The sequence below is a fragment of the Nicotiana sylvestris genome, chromosome 10, assembly GCF_000393655.2.
Source record: "Nicotiana sylvestris chromosome 10, ASM39365v2, whole genome shotgun sequence".
In the NCBI taxonomy this organism is placed as follows: Eukaryota; Viridiplantae; Streptophyta; class Magnoliopsida; order Solanales; family Solanaceae; genus Nicotiana; species Nicotiana sylvestris.
The window spans coordinates 111,075,710-111,090,907 of NC_091066.1; the positions used below are offsets into that span (position 1 = coordinate 111,075,710).

The 15,198-nt window shown below is 37.2% G+C and overlaps 1 protein-coding gene and 1 long non-coding RNA gene across 3 annotated transcripts in view; both read left to right on the forward strand.

The window, feature by feature from the left end:
* The first annotated feature begins 417 nt into the window (after positions 1-417).
* The window catches only part of LOC104234642 (histone acetyltransferase GCN5), a 42,570-nt gene continuing 27,789 nt past the window's right edge, over positions 418-15,198 (forward strand). For both annotated transcript variants that reach the window (XM_009788240.2, XM_070160198.1), the window contains exons 1-7: positions 418-1,006; positions 2,417-2,481; positions 2,569-2,649; positions 4,602-4,673; positions 5,876-6,044; positions 11,725-11,768; positions 11,993-12,092. In XM_009788240.2, coding sequence (XP_009786542.1) covers positions 452-1,006; positions 2,417-2,481; positions 2,569-2,649; positions 4,602-4,673; positions 5,876-6,044; positions 11,725-11,768; positions 11,993-12,092 — 1,086 coding nt within the window. In that variant the 5' untranslated portion in view covers positions 418-451. The remainder of the gene's footprint in view (positions 1,007-2,416; positions 2,482-2,568; positions 2,650-4,601; positions 4,674-5,875; positions 6,045-11,724; positions 11,769-11,992; positions 12,093-15,198) is intronic.
* LOC138880306 (uncharacterized) lies at positions 5,022-5,398 on the forward strand. The gene is made up of 3 exons (XR_011402840.1): positions 5,022-5,059; positions 5,136-5,199; positions 5,294-5,398. It is a non-coding gene; the product is annotated as an uncharacterized lncRNA (long non-coding RNA).

Genomic DNA, 15,198 nt, shown 5'->3' on the forward strand with positions numbered 1-15,198 from the left:
TATTGAAACAATCTTCTTTAATAATCTTCAAATTCTTCGAAGAATCGGAGGAAGATATTTTACCCGCAAAACTCTAAGCCCTAATTTTGTTTTGATTCACCAGCAAAACTTCACCTTTAATCCAAATTCAAAATATCAACGACTAGTTTTGAAGAGGAATCGATGGTAGCAACGACTGGTTGTGAAGAGAAATTGGAGGAAGATGATCGGAGAAGAGACTTTGACGGTCCGATGAGAGTTTTCTCTGATGGAAGTAAAAGGAACCTATTTTGACTGAGAAATCTTTACTGAAGGAACGAGTAAAAAGAACCTAATTTTTTGACTGAGTGTAATAAAGTTGTTTTACCTAATTAATTCGATTTTATGATCAATTAGTTTAATTATCCATGTGGCATGCCATTAACTCTTTTCTTTTCCATAAAATCCCTGATTTTCAAAATTTTTGGAACCAATGGACGCTCATTCATCCCACCTGACGGCGCCGGGCCGGTCGCGGAGTTCACAATCTCCATCGCCCTCGCATTCGGCGTCCGCCTCAGCAACCTCGTCGATCCACAAACGCAAGATGGCATCTGACGACCACGCGCCGCCTTTTCCGTCCTCCTTCTCCGACACGCGCGACGGTGCTCTCACCTCCAACGATGACCTAGAGAGTATCAGCGCCCGCGGAGGCGGTGCTGATTCCGACTCCGAAGATGACTCCGAAGAGGTGGGTGATGATGACGAGGAAGATTACGATGGCTCTTCCATGCGCAATTTCACAGCGTCGCGGTTGGAGAGTAGTGCACCCTCAGGGTCAGGGAGGAATAATAAGCTTAAGAATGATAATTCGGTGAAAATTGAGTCGTCGGAGGTAGTGAAAGAGGGTAGTGTAACGCCACCTACAGCTGCTGCTGGTTCTGTTTCAGGGGCGGTGGTTAAGGATGAGAGTATGAAGAACATTTTTACTGACAATTTACAGACCAGTGGTGCCTACACTGCAAGGGAAGAGAGCTTAAAGAGAGAGGTAACTATTTTTGAGTTATGAGGGAAAATATATCCAGTAACAGTGTGTTTATTATGATGAAAATATATCCTGAAAATATTATTACAACTACGCCTCACTCCAAAAGAAGTTGGGGGTTGGCTATATGAATCCTTGCTGACCTCATTGCTTCATTTAAACATGTTACTTAAGTAAAATATTTTCTAGAAAATAATCTTCGACAGGAAATTTTTCCATGGAAAATTGAAGTATACAAGTATGTTTCCTGCTTCTATGTCCTGTTTTTTGATTGTGAAGTGATGCCTGCCTTTTTCTGTAGGACACATTGAGCAGATGGTATACAATTGATGCATTTTGTTTGAGATAATGCGAATGGTTGAAGCCGGTGTGTGATGAATAACAAATAAAAAAAATTAAACTTGGGCATTGAACTTTTTGAAAGTGTTTTGCATGCGTTTCCCTTTATTGTTCTTTGAGTTCAGTGGAGAGGGGTAGGTTAAGTAACATACTGCAATCGGTCATGAATTTTTGTTCCTCTCTCGCTCTAACTTTATGTAAGGTGGCTACTACTGCCAGTGGTTGTTTCTAAAATTGTGCACTTGTACTTTGGTTCAACGTTACTATTTGCTATCTTATGATTTCTGAATTTTTCGTTCCATTACATGTATCTCTTCCTTCTTGGCTATGTGGTCCTGCTAGGAAATTGACGTTGCAAGTCGAGATAGATACTAGCTCTTCTTAAATTTTTTGGTTGGACTACATTAAGATGTGGAAGTATCTAGTATTCTTGGTTTGTTATAGAACTGGAGAAAATTGTTGAGAAGGAAAAAGAAAAGAAATGGAAACTGGAGATTGATGGAAGAAGGAAAAAAGAATAACTTTTGCACAAGGTAATGTACATAAGTGAATTCAAACACTCTTTTAGCAACGAGAAAACAAAAGATCAAGTGAGTTATACCAAACTTGACAATGCAATATGTCCAATTCCCGAGACAAGAAAAGCTGAATAAAATAAGATAACTAATTAGTCATTACAAACTACAGGAGGTGATATTTGACTATCAGGGAGAGAGTGATATTGAGAAAGAGAGGTGTGATTAAAAAGACTTGTCAATTTCTAGCATGGAATAAAGTGATTAGACCTCTCACTAAAGCAAATTGTGCTATCCTGGTGGTAAGAGTTGGACTGGGAGAGATATTTGTCTTTTCTTTTAGGAACTTCATGTTGTTTGAGGAAGTTGAGGTTGTTAGGATTGAGGTTCCAAATCGTTGCAACTGAATATCTGAGTCCTATTATATAAAAGGGTGTTATGGATGTAGTTTTGGCTTCTGCAACTTTTAATTTTGGGTATGGGTTCTCAGCAAATTCTCAGCTTTATTTGTAGACTTTTTCATTTTATTTAATATCAACGTAAACTTTAAAATTTGCAGGAGGAGTCTGGAAGACTCAAGTTTGCATGTGTTTCAAACGATGGTATTGATGAGCACATGATTTGGTATTAATATTTATCTTATGCTGTTAGATATAATCTTATGCAGGCGAACTATCTAGGCTACCAATAATTGCTAAATGTTCTTTCCAGGTTAATAGGATTGAAGAATATATTTGCAAGGCAACTCCCAAACATGCCTAAGGAATATATTGTTCGTCTTGTAATGGACAGGTGCGAATTTTGAAATGTTCTTTTAGTATTTAGATTTTTGATTTTTCTTGACGTGGCGAAGATTGTTTTGTATACAAACATATATTTGAATACTCATTGTAAATTTTCTTTACATCATAATGAATTTATTTATATTAGCCTAATGCAATTGTTGGGTGGGTGGGTGGTTGTGGGTGGGGGGTGGGGTTGGAGAGAGCGGGAGGAGTGAGGGAGTTAAAAGGAAAGGGGAAAAAAAGAGGGAGGGGTTGAGGAGAGAGTTAGAGATATAAGCAATAGCTCCAAAGGCTAGTTGGAGAAAAATATTGATGGCATTGTTGTTGGAGGGGACTCAAATACTAAATTCTTTTAGGTAGCTGTAGTGAATAAGAGCAAGAGCTTCATAGAGTCTATGGAAGTGAATCTGGTGGCTCCTTAAGGTCAAGGAGGAGGTAAAAGGAGCGTTTGGTATTTACTAACATTTGTATAGTGAGGAGGTGAGTTGGAGACCTGAGCTGTGAGAGGTAGTGTTCAGCCAAAGAGGAGAAGAAAGTGGGAGTGGTTGATGCGGGCTATTAGGGAAGAGGAGATGTGGGATGTATTAGAGAGTTGGACAAAGAGGGAGTGGTTCATGTTCTTCATAGTTCCAAGTTGAAAGTGTATAAGTTAGTTATAGTTCACTTTTTTTTTTTGCTGTAGTTATAGTTCACTTTTATTTTGAAAAAGAAAAGTTTCTCGCCTGTTGCAATAATATTTTTTTTGTTGAGAAGGTAACATATTTGTATATTGATATATAGTCTTCACTAAATTTGTGAAGACGCCCATAATTACATAGCAGAGCCTAAAAAAAGAAAGTAAAGCACCTATGATCCTTGGTCTTCTCATAAGGAATCTAGAACATCAAAAATGGATTCATGATCCTCTAAAGACTTTCCTTTACACCAAAAATAGAAAAGAGCTAGACACTTCAGCTTTGTCTTCTGGATGTTACTGGACTTGTCTTCAAAACATCTCCGAATTCTCTCTTCCCAGATTGTCCACCAAATGTAGGCTGGGACAATGCTCCATCTCTCTTTATAGCTAGAAAGATTGCCCTCTTTATTCCAACATGCTAGAACATTAATTAAGTTGCAACAATATATTAACTTGAGGATTTATTCTGTGACAAAGTATTTCAGTATTAGTTAAGTTTCTATAATTTAATATCCGATTTTGCTACCATCTATAACCTTTAACATGTAGTTATGAATAAGTTCAAATTAGATTGTACTGACCGCCCACCTAAACTCTAGGAGATATCGTGCTTCCACTTTTACTGTTTGAGAAGTAATCCAACAATGGTTTGATGCACTATTCATGGTTTTTGATATTATTTATCTTTTTTAAAACAATCACATTGGGGTAGAGTTTGGAACCCATTTGCTATTAAATGGGTAGTGCTAGATACTGGGCAATGATCTTTTTTTTAATTTAAAGTTGGCCAATTGGAAGGAAGAGGAGGGGATTTGGAGTCTATCCTTTGACAATTGTATGAACAATGTGGAGAGAAAGGAACCAGGGAGTTTCGACAAATAAGCTTCTCAAATTAAGAATTCAAGAGGATGTTCTGCCAGAATTGGGAGTAAGTTAAGTATATGGAGAACTCCTCTATTCATATCAGAGGGGTACTTTTTTCCCTTCCTTTTCTTTTTGTAAAATTTTAGAGTACCAACGGGATCCTGGTCAGAGTAGATGATTGATGCTCTTTGTAGAGAATAATATTTTTATATACCTCTGTTCTGTATACCATTTCTACAACGGGGTCATGACCTTCATTCATAAGGTTTTTGATTTATCACAAAAAGAAAAAAGAAAAAGAAAAAGAAAAAGAAAATGCTCATGATGACCTTATATAGCTTTTCTTGGTACCTAATAACTTGTGAGTTTGAAGTGTTTAAAAAGTACTTTAGTCTCTTTTTAATTTCTACTTGTTGCAGGAGCCATAAGTCTGTAATGGTCATCAGACGTAATCTGGTGGTTGGTGGTATAACATATCGTCCATATGCCAGGTAATTGTCTTGTTCTTTTTATTATTCTACTCGTAGAGCAAGAGGTTGGAGTCATTGTGTTATTCTATGTCAAATAGATTTTGCTTTTGTAGAGTCTAATAATAGTTTTCCACTCAACTGCGTAAAGTGAATAGTAATTAAATGCTTAACTTCATCAAAAAATGCTTAGCTTCTTTTCATTCGAGCATCTTGATTATCATACACAAGTTTCCATCTGGTTAATTTCCAAACTTTATTTCTTTGAGCAGTTGTTTGACCAAACTAGTTCATGAGTTGCTGGATTTCTCCTTCTATACTAGACCAAGCAACAATATCAGTTTCTTACTTTTCCAAGATACAAAGTTACCTCCAAGGAGGGTGCAATGTCCAAAAGTAGAGTGTCTATTGTAAGGTGATCCTATCCAATCTGCATTGTGTATCCAGCAATCTACTCATGATCTGATCCTCGAATCCTTTTCTTAGAGCTCATTATATATATCGAAGAATAGGAACAACAACATCCAATCTATTGTTTGTCTACCAGAAGGTAATCCTGCACAATTTGCATTTATATAGCCAACAATCTGCTCATGGCCTTGATCCTAAAATTCTTTTCATGGAGCTGATTTTATTTATCAAAGAATATGGACACCAACATCCAAATTGGCTGCCACAAGGGGAGTCCATAAACTAACTTACAACACTCACCGAAAGGTAGTGCTAGCCTTAGGTCAAGGTATTGTGAGGTAATTCAACTTACCAACTAACTGCTTATACTTTCCAAGATCATTAAAGGGCTTCTCCTAACCTGGAAATAACTTAGTCGGATCCACCAAAGTATCAATGGTTCATGTCTCTTCAAGAATGTCTATACCGTACTTACGCTATGAGATGACAGTTCTGAACACCTTTTTATTTATTTATTTATTTAATTATGTTTTCAACACGCCTCTTCACATACAACTTAATTTTTTTCATAGGCCAACGACGTAAAAACTCTTTGATAATAGAGTAACAGTGAGACTCGAATTGAAGACCTATGCCTGCTCGAACTTAAGACCTATGCATGCTCTGATACTATGATAAATTATGGACCTTGGGAAATTTCTAACCCCTTGAGCTAACTTTTGAGGTTGGGTTAGTCCTAAGTGTGTAATATGTTCAATTGTCATATCTTGTTTATCTATAAATTGTTGACGCAATTCTTTTCATTGATGTTGTAGCCAGAAGTTTGGGGAGATAGCTTTTTGTGCAATTACAGCCGATGAACAAGTTAAGGGTTATGGCACCAGACTGATGAATCACTTAAAGCAACATGCTCGTGATGTGGATGGGCTGACTCATTTTCTAACATATGCTGACAACAATGCTGTTGGTTACTTTGTCAAACAGGTGCTAGATTGGCTCTTATTTTTAGGTGGTATTATTATTTGCAACAAACTTGACCAGTCAATTCAGCAAATTCATGTTTACATGAATGTACTCTGCTTATGGGTCTTATAAATTATTCTCTCTCTTGGTGGCTGTCCGCTACACAAATCTCTTCTGGTTCCGCCGAGACAGATTTGGTTTCCGGCGAGGCATATTATTTTTGAGCAATTTTCTTCAGATATCCTTCTGATTGGGCAGAAAATATGGAGACATTCAAGGAGATGGTTTCTTGAGAAATCTTATCTTCGGATGAAATTGAGCTTCTTCGTCGCCTCCTAGCCAAACTTGACTCCGCTAATGTTGTCACATCCAATTATGTGCAATCAAGTACTCCCTTTGCTACTCACCTTAATTCTTGGATTGTTGATTCCGGTGCAAATAAACACATGCCATGCTCTTCTATAGGCATTCAAAACTATTCTCTGTGTCTCAAAGGAGATCATGTTAAAATAACCAATGGTTCTTTAACACTTATCTCTGGAACAGGTTCTGTCGTTTGTACTCCTAATATTAAACTATCATCGATGCTCCATGTCCCTGATTTCCTTGTCGATCTTTTATATATTAGTGCCATCACTAAAGCTCTAAACTATAAAATCGAGTTCTTTCTCGAGCATTGTATTTTTCAGGATCTTCAAACAGGAAAAATGATTGGTAGTGGTAGATTCCATGATGACTTGTACATATTAGATGGAGTTCAAAACTCGTCAAGCTTTTTTTGGGGAAAGTAAGAATGTCAACCAAGAAATAATACAACGTCATAGACAGTTAGAACACCCATCATTCTTTGTCTTGAAGAGGTTATATCCCGATTTGTTTTCGAGGACTCAATTTGAATCTTTGTTCTGTGATGCGTGTGAATATGCCAATCATACTAGAAATTCTTATCCTGTGAGTGATAATAGAAGCACAACTCCGTTTATGACTATTCATTCTGATTTATGGGGTCTTACACAAACTGTTTTTTTATCTGGTAGTCGGTTTATTACTTTCATTGATTGTTGCACCAAGATGACTTGGGTATATTTGTTAAAAGCCAAAATTGAAGTTTTCTCTTGTTTTCCGTCATTTCATAAGATGATTTGTTCTCAATTTGATGCCAAAACAAAAATCTTGAGAACTGACAATGGCGGCGAATACATGGATAAAAGATTTGATGTTTATTTGGAGTCCAATGGGATAGTCCATCAGGCTAGTTGTCCTTACACTAGTGCACAAAATGAGGTCGCTGAAAGAAAAAATAGGCATTTGTTAGAAGTAGCACGATCTCTTATGTTCACTATGCATTTACCAAAACCTTATTGGGGGATGCTATTCTAGTGGCTGCCTATCTTATCAACAGAACGCCACTTAAAACCCTTAATTTTCATAGTCCTCTGGAAGCTTTATATGGTAGGAATGAATATACTGTTCCTCCAAAGGTGTTTGGGTGTGTTTGCTTTGTCCACGCTAGAAATTGTGGAAAACTTGATCCTAGAGCTATAAAGTATGTTTTCATTAGCTATTCTGCGACACAGAAAGGTTACAAATGTTATCATCCTCCCTCTAGGAGATCTTTTGTTAGCATGAATGTTACTTTTCGAGAATCTTTTCACTATTTCTGCATTACCTTATTACCTCTTCAGGGGAGAGCAGTAAGGAGGAAGAGGTTATTCTACCTAGTTCCATTACTGGACCTCTTGATGACATTGTCACAGGGGAAAGTGAAATTGGAGAAAGAATTCAGAGGGAGGTGATTCTACCTAGTTCCATTACTGAACCTCTTGATGACATTGTCACCGGGGAAAGCGAAATTGGTGAAAGAATTCAGGGGGAGACTATTGGGCATTTGGATAGGCCTGATTTGAAAACTTACGCAAAGAAAATTAGAGCAGAAGAAGTCATCATGCAATCTAACGAAGCTGAACCTTCTTCCACTGGTGAGTTATTTACATTTCCTAATGAGTTGGATGAACCTATTGCTCACGGAAAAGGAGTCAGATCTTGCACCACCGAACACCCTTTATCTAATTTTGTCTCCTATAATTCTTTGTTTCCCTCCTATAGAGCCTTTGCCTTGTCTATTTCTTTTGTGTCTATTCCCCAGAATTGGAGGGAAGCTTTTGCAGATCCTAAATGGAAGCAAGCTATGATTGAAGAAATGAAGACCTTGTCAAAAAATGAGACTTGGGAATAAGGGTGGGCATTCGATTCTATAGTCTGGTACTTCGTTATTTTGTATATCAATTATGCATACCAAATACCGTACCAAAGTAGTTCAGTATGGTTCGGTATTTTCATATTTGGTTCGGTATGGTTTCGATATTTCAACAGAGGCGTATCTAGGATTTTAAGAAGATGGGTGCACCATTATATTAATAAAAGGGCATGGGGAATTAGAGATTTATTTATTTATTAGTTATAAAAAAATTAATTAAAAAGAATTATATGGGGATGGAACACTTGACCTGAGGGACAAAAGAGGCACTTAATCACCAATACACCATAGCAGTCACTTAAGCATGGATGGCCACAAATAAATTTAAGTATATAATCTGAAAAATTAGTACTGTTTATACATAGTTAGGGAGGGAAGCATGGGTGCATGTACCACACCACCCTCCACATAAATACGCCCCTAGGTTTTAGTATCATACCAAGTCTAGTGTAGGAGGACCCTATGCTTGGCACACCTATGAAGCAACAGTGACCTTTGTCGTACTCAAATTATTTTTTATCGGATTGGGAAAAGGAAAAAAAAAACACTAACTAAGATGCCAAAGCCAACAACAAGAGAATAAGAATATATGCTAACATACAAACAAAGAATTAAGGTTGTAATTTGTAACTACTTTTTAGTTATATCATGCATAACAAATGTCGATTTCAAAACACAAAAACAACATGATATTTTCTTTTTTCTCAAATGCAACATTTTATTTTAAAAAAACAAATCATGTCAACAACAGAAGAAAAGTTCAATTCTGTCCATGGACTAACGGAATTAGGAAAAAGGAAGTGATACTAGGTTGGGGCTTAAGGCTTTGGGCAGTCGGGGTGTAAATGTTGAGCTTAATTTTATTGGGCCGGAAAATAGAATTAGAGGTGGGCTTCCACGGCTGGTTAGTGTAGCACTTAAATATTTCGGTATTACCGAAATATCGTAAACTCAATATCGAGTATCGTACCGAAATATCGAAATGCCGAAAAAACTATACCGAATAATACCGAGATACCGAATAAACCGATATCGAAATACTAAATTAATTTGGTCCGGTTCGGAATTCAGTTTTTCAAATTTTATGCCCACCCCTACTTGGGTACTTGTCACTTCACCACCAGACAAGAAGTTGGTTGGCTGCAAATGGGTCTTCACTGTGAAGCACAAAGCTGATGGCTCGATTGAAAGATTCAAAGCAAGATTGATGGTTAAGGGATTCACTTAGACTTATGGAGTGGATTATCAAGAAACATTTGCCCTTGTTGCTAAGATGGACACTATTAGAATTCTTTTGTCTTGTGCAACTTATCTTGATTAAGACTTGCAACAGTTTGATGTGAAGAATGCATTTCTTCCTGGTGACTTAGAAGAAGAGGTATATATGGAGATTCCTCTTGGATTTGATACTGCACAAAGTCAAGGAATTAAGCTATGCAAATTGAAGAAAGCCTTGTACGAACTGAAGCAATCCCCCAGAGCTTGGTTTGACAGATTCTGCAAAGTAATGATCTCCTTTGGTTACCAACAAAGTAATGCTGATTACACCCTCTTCATAAGACATCATACGGGTAAACTCACACTTCTCATAGTTTATGTTGATGACAAAGTAATGACAGGAGATGCCAAGAGAAGATGACCCAATTGAATAAGTTGTTGGCACATGAATTTGAGATCAAAGATCTAGGAAAATTGTAGTACTTCTTGGGAATTGAGGTTGCTAGATCAAAAAGAGGAATCTTTATTTCTCGGAGGAGGTATATGCTGGACTCTTGAAGAAAACCGGTATGACAAGTTGTTGACCCGCGAAATCGCCTGTTGAAAGCAATCACAAGTTACAAAGTGGAGTTGGAGAGTCAGTTGATAATGAGAGATATCAGAGGTTGGTGGGAAGACTCATTTATCTCTCCCACTCTAGACCATACATAGCCTATTCATTTAGCCCGGCGAGTCAGTTCATGCATGATCCCCCGAGATCCTCATATGTAGCTGTCTTTTACATTTTGCGGTATCTGAAGTCTGCTCCAAAGAAAGGTCTATTGTTCTCCAAACATGATCACCTCCAAATAGAAGCCTTTACAAACGCGGATTGGGGTGGATCTCCGGATGACAGAAGATCTACATCCGGTTACTGTATGCTCGTAGGAGGAAACTTAGTTACTTGGAGAAGCAAGAAGCAAAGTGTAGTTGCTAGATCAAGTGCGGAGGCAGAATATAGAGCTATGCCCAGGGTGTTTGTGAACTGCTTTGGCTACAAAAGCTACTAGAGGAATTAAGACTGTCTGAAAAAGGAAAACTTTCACTGTGACAATAAGGCTGCCATCAGTATAGCTCATAATCCAGTCCAGTATGACCGAACAAAGCATGTGGAAATTGATCGACACTTCATCAAAGAAAAAATTACAACGGGTGTCTTGAATTTGTTTCATGTGCCATCGGAAAAACAGGTAGCTGATGTGTTTACCAAGGGTATCAACAAACGGACTTTCATACATTGGTTTGCAAGTTGGGCATTTGTGACATCTTTGCACCAACTTGAAGGGGAATATTGATTGACTTAATTATTAGGAAAGATTTGATTCTGATTGAGATTTGATTTTATTTTGATTGATTGTAATTTTTTTCTTCCTAAAATAGTCATAGGACTTGGTATATAAATACCTTTGCTTAGGGATGTAAGAAATACACAGAAATATAAGAAGCTTTTTCTTTTTCTAAAAAATCTACAACATTACCTAACTCAGAGTTTCCCTTTCACCATTTATGTTATATTTCCTCTATTCAAGAGGTGACAATTACCACTATTGCCTGCTATATTTTACTCATTATTCAGAAATCAAAATTTAGGATAAAAGAAGCAGATGACGATTAGAACGGGCTCATAAAAAATGATCTTCAAGGTGTTGCATTATGCTTAAGAAAATTGTGATAAAAGTTTTATGTAGTTGACTTTTGGATAGGAGCTGTTTGATAGTTATATGATGGACTTATTGGCCACACCTTTAATCAGCAACGTGGTAGACATAATTAGTCAACCAGTATAAATGTTGTACAGAAGGTGGTAGTGAGGTTAGCCACAATATGGTAAAAAATGCTTCAAGGTTTTGGTTATCAGAGCATCTCCGCTTAGCCAAAAATAAATTTACTTACACCTGATGCATACCACCTTTTCTGCAAGCATAGTCCTATTTGCGCTTGGATTCTTTTGTTGGTAATAGATTCAGTTAATTGAATCTCGTATTATGCTTCTTTTCTGATAAATTCGAAGTCTTTTAATACATATGGGGAAATCTGCAGTTTAACTTTTGAAGGATCTTTTAATCAGTTACCTAATCTTGGACAACATCTGGGGCATTACTTGTTAGCTGCTTTCTTGATTGTTTGGAAGCTCTATTGTTCTTTAGTTGTCTTTCGCAAGATTTAACGTATTACAATGGCTTGCAGGGATTCACGAAAGAGATTTATTTAGAGAAAGAGCGTTGGCAAGGGTAAGTTAGCAGTAATCTTTCATGGAACAAATACCTTTCCTGAAGATATTTTCGTGGCTTAATTCAATATGCTTCTATCGACTTTTCTTCCACCCCAACTCCTCAACCCGCCCCAAACAAATTTTGTAAATAAAGAAAAAAGAAAAGAAGAGAGAAGCTCAAAGTTCTGTTTGATGTTTTGAATTACTGTCGTTTTCTGCTATATATGCTAATTTCTTGTCCAGGTATATTAAAGATTATGACGGTGGAATTCTTATGGAATGCAAAATAGATCCAAAGCTTCCATATACTGATCTATCTACCATGATACGTCGTCAAAGGCAGGTAGACTGATATCTTTGCTTCATGATGTTTGCTGACACTGGCTAGGCTTCCTTTGTGATATTTTTTTGATGAAAATTGTTGAAGGGTGTCATCTGAATTTCAGTTGTCTATGTTGTTTCACCTTTATACTTCAATTCTTTTTTGCTTTTGAGCCTCACCTACATCCCCACTTGTGGGAATACATTGGGTTTATTATTGTTGTTGAGCCTCACCTACATCCCCGCTTTTGCTGATGAAATGTTGGAGGAGGGGGGAGGGGTTGCTTAGAGGCCTTCAGATAAATAAGTATACCATTTCATTATCTGTTTGAGAGAAATAATTTTCTCTCAAACTTTGGGTCGTTTAGTTAGTGGTTAGGACATACTTATATTGCTAATCATAGCACAGTTGGCTTCTAGATGGATGATATTAGAGAAGTAAAAAGGTGATATGCACAGTTACACAATTAATAACATTTACTTTTGGCAGTTTCTCAAATTTTGTCCCCCAACATGCTGTATTACTGGTAGCAAAACGGTGTAAACATTAACAACAACATAACCAGTGTAATCCCACAAGTGGAGTATGGGAGGATAGTGTTTACGTAAACCTTATCCCTATCTTGTGCAGGTAGAGAGACTGTTTCCTATAGACCCTCGACTCAAGCAATCATAGTCACAAAAGTTTAGAAAAAGGAATACAATAATAAAGAAGAAAAGGAACTAGTAACAACTACAAGATAATAGTAAAAACCGAAGCAGAAGCAACATTAGGTAGTAACAGAAATCTAGGAAAAGAAAACACGAGAATAGTAATAAAAACTACGGGTACGGGAAGGAAATACGCTCGACTACCTACTACCCTTCTATGCTAATTCTCGACATTCATGCTATCACGACCCAAAATTCAACTAGTCGTTATGACACCTAACCAACCCGCTAGGTAAGCCAAGTATCCATAAACACAATCCAAATGAGATTAACAGGAAATAAATGATGAAATAACTGAATCTTATACAATAACCCAAGGATTGGTAGTACAAATCATGAGCTTCTAAAACTTACAAAATTGATAGAAAAATGGTACTACATCTGTTTGAAATGTACATAAACAGAATCTCAAATCTAGAACTACAAAGAACAAGTGGTAGCTGTAACTGGAACACAGGTACATCTCCAATGCCAACTCCCCCCATTCACAGCAATATTAGCTCCAAGATCTGCATGCAAGGTGCAGAAATGTAGTATGAGTAAAACCGACCCCATGTACTTAATAAGTAACAAACCTAACCTCAGGTTGAAAGCAGTGACGAGCTCGGAAAACGGTCAGAGTCCCACACCAATAGCCAATAACAACTCGTAATAATATAATGAAGGCAGTAAAAGTAATAACTCAAAAGATATTTTGCTCAGCTTGTTCATAGTTACGGAAAAGTAGACATGCTTTCTAGGTATAACAATAAAGTCCAAATCTTTCACCGGAATCACCAAAATATGATTATATCAGAAAACTATGATTTTTCCCAAACTTTCAGCGACGACATTTCATTACCAGATAGCATGAGGAAAGTACATCTCTATGCCTACATGTCAATATACATGTCAAGTCATCAATTATCATATACCGTCTAGCATTAGAAATATGCATCTCTATGCCTATATGTCAAATGTACATGTCAAATCATGGATGTCACAATACCGTCTAGTATGAGCAAAAATGCATCTCTATGCCTACATGCCAAGTATGCATGTCAAATAAATGATTTCACCGGTGATATTCCCAGGTACTCTCACCCTCAAACATTACTCCGACTATCTGTCTCAAATGCCCACTTCATCACACACACAATCAATCACTCAGCACTGTACAAGTGCCTAGCTCATAAACCCCTCGCCAAAGCACGTGTATATATGTCTGCGCTCAATGCTAGTATGTCAGATTCCGGAGGGATGGATCCTGCCCAAGAACTAATCAAAAGCCTATAAGGCATGTTGCGGCATGCAACCCGATCCACAATAATAATAGTAATAAAGCCAATATAGCCTGCTGTGGCGTGCAACCCGATCCACAATAACACTTTCAACACGGCTCTAAGGCCCACCTCAGTCATCAATCTCTCAAGTCTCAAGGGCTCACAATCTCATACTACTCAGCCCAACAATTCCACATATGGTAAAGCAATGATAACATGCGATGTAATGATGAATGATGAATAAAGATTGAGATATGATATGCAAATAATTAATCACAACTGAGTGTATAATTACAGTTAAATCAGATAACCCACAATAACAAAAATGGTCTCATCAAGTCTCAATCAAGTAGCCACATAGTCTAAATATGATTTCTAGCATGGGTCCTAGCTCAGTTAATCTAACAAGTAGGAAAAACACGGATACAACAAGACATGATAACAACATAGTCCAAAAGTCAACCCGGATTATGATTTCCCCGGTGCACGCCCTAACGCCCATAACCTAGCATGTGCGCCACCCAACACATCACAAATAACATGGTTCCTAGGGATAATTACCCTCAATTCTAAGTTTAGAAAATATTACTTATCTCGAACAAGCCAAATCAAATACCGATCAAGCCAAACAATACTCTAGAAAAATGCCATCCCGGACATGTCAACCTCTGGACGACTCGAAACTAGCCAAAAGCAACACAAAAACATCAAATAATGCCATAAGAGATAAACCCAATCGATAAAGGTCGAATCTTTAATCAAAAACTCTAAGTCAACCAAAAAGTCAAACTCGGGCCCGCACCTTGGAACCCGACAAAACCCATAAAATCTGACAACCCATTCAATTACGAGTCCAACCATACTAATTTCACTCAAATTTGACTTCGAATCAATGTTCAAAACTCAAAATTTCACTTTATGAAAGTTTAGACAAAAACCCTAATTTCTTTTAAAATTCGTAATCCAAATGCCAAAATTGGATATGGATTCATGAAATATAATCAAAACTGAGTAAAAAAAAATTACCCCAGTCTAAATTGGAAAATTCTCCTGCCCAATCCGAGCTCCAAAAGCATGTGAGAAAAAATGACTAAATTCTGCAACAAGTAAAATAACGCAGCTGTTGTTATAGCTCAAATTAGATCCTAGATGACC